General features: G+C 42.8%; 1 gene segment (V, D, J or C); it reads left to right on the forward strand.

The window, feature by feature from the left end:
• Positions 1-5,662: 5,662 nt before the first annotated feature.
• Positions 5,663-6,194, forward strand: LOC129485449 (T cell receptor beta variable 10-1-like). The segment is given in 2 exon segments: positions 5,663-5,740; positions 5,848-6,194. Coding segments are annotated over 2 exon segments (396 nt in total).
• Positions 6,195-7,061: the final 867 nt, after the last annotated feature.

Consider the following 7,061-nt stretch of genomic DNA (forward strand, 5'->3'; position numbering starts at 1 on the left):
TAACTTCTTGTCCTGGCTGAGTTGACTTAACACAACCCGGTACGGGATGGATTCTCCCAGGTTGAGGCATCTGGTCACATACCTGTTTCAAACTACCGTGGTCCCCAGGCTCCACTTTTGGGGGCACCACTGCTGCCCAGGTGAATGTGGACACAACTTAGGTGTCTCTGTCCTAGATTTCCCAGGCCCCAGCTACTGGCTTTTCTTTTAACCTGTGCCTGCAGTCTCCCTCCACTCAGACGCAGGGCTCTGCCTCCTGCTCCCATCTCCTTCCTGAACTTCCGCCCTGCTGCAGTTGCATGGGTATCAGGGCCCCTGGGAAAACAAAGTGCGGCAACCCACGGAGGCAGTGGGAAGGAAGCTCACCTCTAGCTGCCTTCCAGGGCCCAGTTCTGTTAAACCCCAAGCAAGTGCTCTGGTCTCCCTTTGGGCTCCACAGTAGGAGAAATGTGCTTCATGGATTCATAGCTGACCCCTAGCTCAGTAATCTCATGACAAACTCAAAGTGAAATGCTCAGAGCTGAGGGACTAGCTCTGCATTTCTCTGATAAGGGTAAGAATACAGTGCTGTAGAGATGCCTTCTTTCCTGTGCAGACCTGGCCCTAAACAGGAAAAACCAGACAGGGTAAAAGTGCCCAGATATGTCCGAGAAGACTGAAAGAAAATTTCCTAAGAAAATCCTTCTCCTGACTTCACTCAGTTCCCAGTAAGACACACTTACTGGGCAGGTTACCTGAGGTCAGGAGTTCCAGACCAACCTGGCCAACATATTGTGAAACGCTGTTTCTTCCAAAAAAAACAGAAAATTACAAAAATTAGCTGCTCATGGTGGCACATACCTGTGGGAAGCTGAGGCAGGAGAATTACTTAAACCCAGGAGGCAGAGGTTGCTGTGAGCTGAGATCTCGTCACTGCACTCCAGCCTGGGCAACAGAGCAAGACTCCATCTCTAAAAAAAAAAAAAACAGAGTTTTGTCCTCTGACAACCAGGTCTATCTAGATATCTAGGCAGATTTAATTTATGATTAATTTGACCTCTTAATCCCATTAAATGGAGAATGAAGAGCGTATGGTTTCAATGTAAAGTATATTTATTTTATTTTTAATGTGTTGGAACTAAGTAGTAAACTGAGGATATCACTCCATTACAGTCTTAAAACAACTCATGGTAAAACAAATCTCTTTACTAGACTTTCTTTTTCACATTTTAGTTCCTAGTTACCCAGAGTCCAGAATAGTTAAGAGGTGAAGAGTATCTCTATGACTGAGATGGTCTGCGGGGGTTTATAAACGAGCATTCACTTGGCCTAGGGCCTAGAGCCACTCTTTATGGAAGTCAGTTTGTCAGCTGGTCTGGGAATTTTTAGATTAAAATATGGTATGTTCGTTAACTTGAATAAGTATAAAGTCTACAAATATAATTTGCATATATAGGCTAGTGCCTGAAGATTTGGGTAGGACAAAAAGGAAAGAAGAGATAATATTTGCAGATTTAGGAAGTTTCATTATATAAAACTTCAAGGGCTCAGGGGCTGTAATTTGTGGAGATAGTATAATGAAAAAGAATTAGAAAATCAGAACTCTCTTCTGGAGCCTACACTGGGGTTGTCCTGAGAAAAGATTATGATATGAGGAACATAATCCATGGTGTGCTTAGCAGCCCAGAGTGTGGCAGACAGTTCTTGACTCATGCATTTGGGGGTGAGACTGGAGACACTTGTGGAAGGTGTGGGCTGTTGAGGCTGTGCTGTAGCCTCTCCAAAACCCCAGAGATGAATGTCAGACAAATATACTGCCACTATGAAGAATATTAAAACAAAAAAGCCATGAGGAAAAGTTAGCAGAATTCATAAGTACTCGCAATAGGCAGCCTGAAGGTTTAAATTTTAGCGTCATGACATATGAAAGTTTGAAGAGCTATAGTTAAATGCATACAAAAGAGAATTGAAACCTGAACAAGAAAAAAGAGACTCCCAGAAACCATTAATAACTTTTTTAAAAGCATTAAATGGGATGTCTAGAAATGATCCCTAAAATGACTGAAAGAAAGCAGATAAATTGAAGAGCAGATTAGATGCTCATTGAAGAGATTATTATTGATTTCAAAGACAAATCTGAAGAAGTTACCCAGAACAACACCAAAAATTAAATGTATAATATGAAACAGAAAGGAAGCAACAGAGAAGAAACAATGCAGGTTTCAGTTATATTCGAATATATGTAACATTTCGTAAGAATTTCCCCTTTATTCTTATATGTCATTGAAGTGTCAGAGAAAGAAAATAAGGAGAATGATATGAGGCGATATTGTGTGTGATGCTAGCTGAGAAATTTCCAGAGACAACTAAAGACCTAAAACCTGAGTTTCAAGAATTCAAATAAATCCCAGGTTAAATAGTTACCTCAGTGTTAAAATAGAAGAATATGAATGATGAAGACACAATTTTTAAAGCAGTCCAAGACAGATAAATATCTCACAAAGGAATAGACTGAGACCAACAGGAATAGTGAAGAAAGGGAGTTAAAAATATCTGTAAATGCAGATTACAGTCCTCATTCATCAAAGAGACAAGGAGACCTCAGCAGTTCATATTCTGACCCCTTGGGCTGGTGACCTGAAATATATTTGGCTGAGTGTTCTCATTTGTAAACTGAATTCAATTTGCAGAGTTTTTTTTTTTGGAGATAGAGTCTCGCTCTGTTGCCAGGCTGGAGTTCAGTGGCGCGATCTCAGCTCACTGCAACCTCCGCCTCCTGGGTTCAAGCAATTCTCCTGCCTTAGCCTCCCGAGTAGCTGGGACTAAAGGCACACACCACCAAGCCCAGCTAATGTTTGTATTTTTAGTAGAGACGGGGTTTCACCATGTTGGCCAGTCTTGCAGAGATTTGAGAGAGGTAACTCTAAAAATTAGAGTCATATAAAGTGTAGGTTCAAGAAATCTTAAGTCCCTATAAATTCTCTGACAAATCTCCAATCTAGCACAGTTATTTACTCTCTGAAATTCTGGTGACAAAGGCAAGCACAGATTACTTTTGCCTGATTCAACCACGTTTCAGACACAAAGTCATCTAAAATGCAAATATAGTAGTCTGATAGTTCATTATGTAAAATTAACATAAAGAGTTGCTGTTTAAGGAAATATGAAAATGTTACCCCTTATGAACTTCCTGCTTAATAACTGAGTCTGATGTGCATGAAGGTGTGGTGCTCCTAGAAAGATATGGCTTCACTGCAACTGTCCATCACACAAGAGAGCTGATAGAAGAAGGCACAGCTATATTGGAAAGGAGACCACAGAGGAGCCTCTAGCGGCTTCGATGACATCCTCTCCACCCACCTCTGATTTCAGCCTTGCTGCTGTGAACGGTGCCAGTTCCCATTCGCCTCTTGCTGACAGTGCCCTTCCGCAGTGCCTGCTTGCAATGCTGCTGCTTCCTGCTCTGGGGCCTTCTCTGATATCATCTGAATCCACTTGGGCTGTACTCAAAGGCAGCCAGAGGTCCTGATGCTCCTGGTGGAACAGGACAGCGGGACAAAAGCTCCAACCTGCCCATTCATGCAGATACTCCAGAGAGCACCCTATGCTCTTGGAGGTCCTGATGGATTCCATCTCCTGTTGCCCCAGCACAAATAGAATATTGCACCTTTATCCTGGTTTCTCCCTTCCCTATGTTGTTTTCCTTGATCTCTTACTTCTTCCTGGAATCATTTCCCAAATAAGCTACGTGCACCCAAGTCTCCCGATCCTCACAGACTTTGTCTTCAGAGACAGACTAAACTGTGGCAGTGATGGAATGAAGCAACCGTCAAAAGACCCTACCTTTTGAAGGAGACAACTGTTTATCTTTTATTCATACTGCTACCCACTCAGTTAAAAAGTCTTATGATGATGTATATAAACTAATCTTTTCCAAATCCATTTGGATTCATCTGGAATTCCCAGCATTCTCAGGAAGGCTCTCTGCTCCCTTAAAACTTCAAACCTATTTTGAACTGAATAAACTTGGATTCTGTTTACAGACGTAGAATCTGCCTGGACTCAGATAATCATTCATTCCTTTCTTCATTCATTCAATAAACATTTAATGAATTATAGGTGAAGATTAGATTCAAGTTTTGTGGTGCACAAAGCTGATACATTTTAGGTAGCTCTTTGCAAAAGAGAATGCAAAATAGCAAAGAGTTGAAAAGACCCTGTGCAAGTGAGAGGGCTTGAGGTTATTCTTCATTGGCTTCACGGCAACTACACAGGTACTGTCCAGGTACTTGGGAAACACCAGTGCAAAAAACAGACAAAGCTTCAAGTTGAGGTGGACAATTTTAACACATAATTGTTATAATTTATTATACTTAATAATAAATTAATTTAAAAGTGGAAGGATATATTCCTGGTAGGTGCTTATCTCCCCAGAGAAGTTAGAGTGTGGTTGAGAATATCAACGTTCTTGGTAAATGATACCTGATTTAGGGAACGATCCTTAGAGCTCTGGAATTCTACGTGCCTTGCCTTGCAAAATGAAGGTCCTGATCTGAAAAGTTTTCTTTTTCCTGCCCTGGCCCAACCATGAGGATTGGCTCCTTTGCCGTGTGGCTCTTGGTCTCCCAGGATCAGGTGAGTTCTGGGCATAGATGGGAAAGTCCTTCCTGGGCTTGTCGGGCCACAGCCACGGCCTCCTGTGGGGGTGCTCATGGGCCTCCTCCCTGTATCCACTTCTGATTCTGTGTCCTCTCTCACTGGAGCATGATTGTGGGAATTATCCATCCAGGTTGCATCAAGACGTGCAATAGATAGCCTATTGTATCTGAAATAACTATTGCAGTGCTATGGACTAGATGTGAGTTTTGCACCATAGCACGTTTACAAATCCATCAACCTTCTCCCATTTGGTGAATATAAGATCTTCTGGATGGGAATAGAGCATTTTCCTGTGACCCTAGAGACTCCAGGTAGGTGTAGTTCTTGGTGAACATTTCATCCACATTCCTAATGAGCCTACTGTTTTCTTCACAGGAAGTACAGTCACCCAGGGGACTTAGATGGTGCAGTGTTTGCAGCTTCACCTGAAGCAAAGGGGGAAAACATTCCCATGAGAATACACAGCAGCCTGAGCTTGGATGGTGACACTCCCATCAGGTGTAATGAGGTGCTACAGCATGAAACAAGTCTTCAAACGGTCATGACCTTGAACCTGGAACTTGGAACTTGGAGACCTTTCTGGATGTCATTTAACCGAGGGTATCCCTGTAGGCTGGCATACAAGTGTCCAGAGGTTAAACGAAGAGGGAAATAATTCAACTTGGAGTTGAATTTTGTGCAGGAAGTCATAAAAGTCACCAGGACTGTTATGATAGTGTTCTTTAGCCTACAGAAATACTCATAAAAGTGAAAATAGTATTCAGATAAAGAATTTCTCATGATGGAAATAAAATATACATAGAAGAACAAATTCCCCTATTAAAATCAGGGAAAGAGCTCAGGAGTTTTTTAGATTTCTTTCAAAGCAGACCTAAAAATTATTCAACTCTGTTATAAATAATTTGTTCCTGCGGGGAAGAGAAGGGGCGTGGCAGGTTAGCTCTGCAGTTCAAGCATTTAGCAGGGACAGTGACATCATCAAGTCACTGACAGCCCAACTTCAATTTGACCACAGCAGGGCTGGGAGACACAAGATCCTGCCCTGGAGCTGAAATGGGCACCAGGCTCTTCTTCTATGTGGCCCTTTGTCTGCTGTGGGCAGGTGAGGGCTGGTCACAGGAGGGCCTCCTTCCCTGGAATTCCCAAGGCCTCAATGCAGGGGCATTGCATTGGGATGACAGCATGAGTATCTGTTGTTCTCTATTACAGGACACAGGGATGCTGAAATCACCCAGAGCCCAAGATACAAGATCACAGAGACAGGAAGGCAGGTGACACTGAAGTGTCACCAGACTTGGAACCACAACAATATGTTCTGGTATCGACAAGACCTGGGACATGGGCTGAGGCTGATCCATTACTCATTTGGTGTTCCAGACACTGACAAAGGAGAAGTCTCAGATGGCTACAGTGTCTCTAGATCAAAGACAGAGGATTTCCCCCTCACTCTGGAGTCTGCTGCCTCCTCCCAGACATCTGTATATTTCTGCGCCAGCAGTGAGTCCACAGTGCTGCACAGCTGCCTCCTCTCTGCACATAAAGGGCAGTTAGAATGATTGAGGTTGCCTGTGCTCCCAAGTCCCAGCCTTCATAGGAGTCAGAGAGCCATGGCTAGCCTGGGGGCCATACAGCAGGGGCCATATGACCCTTGGTGTTGAGGTCCATTCCTACCCCAGTCTCAGACCAACTGGAGGTCACCCCAACACCCTTAGCTTCTGCAGTTCCCTATTTACTTTTGTAAAATGGAAAAGGCATCTTTAGTTGAGATTCCTAATTTCCTTGACAATTTGAAACCCACCATATTATTCTCTACCCTAAGGGCTGGGTGACTTTTCCATCTACCCTTTCCCCTACCCTCTACTACCTTTCAACTCACAATCATAAATCTTTGCCCATGTGGTCTCTGCTCCTGGGGGGCCTTTCTTCTAAGGGCAATAGACCCACGAGGTCCTATATCATTAGGCATTTACGTACCCCTTCATCATCATTTTGCACCATGTCTTCCCTGGCTCTCTGCTCCAGCCACACTCCCCTACATGCAGTTATTTCTTCATATGTGTCCGTTGTTTTCCACCCTGGGGATTGTTTATATAAATTCTTTCTTCTGCACTGAGCATACATACCACCAACTTAGTCCTACATCTCTACTTCATTTCTTAAAGTGTATTTCAGTCACACTTGCTCTTAGTTGTAAAAAGCAAAAAAGAAAGTTTACTAGAAAAATTTAAGAAAAGTATTTTATGCATTCATTTGAGGGATGACTTTTTTAGAGGACACAAAAAAAGCCACAAGCCAAAAGAACAACATTCATAATGCTAGTTGCATTAAATTGTTTCAAGCCAAAACACACCATAAAAAATAAAGCTACAGCCTGAGAAAGGCATGAGGAATGCATACAAATGATGAAAAATCAGTGTGACAGA

This window comes from Symphalangus syndactylus, chromosome 6 (assembly GCF_028878055.3).
Source record: "Symphalangus syndactylus isolate Jambi chromosome 6, NHGRI_mSymSyn1-v2.1_pri, whole genome shotgun sequence".
Lineage (NCBI taxonomy): Eukaryota > Metazoa > Chordata > Mammalia > Primates > Hylobatidae > Symphalangus > Symphalangus syndactylus.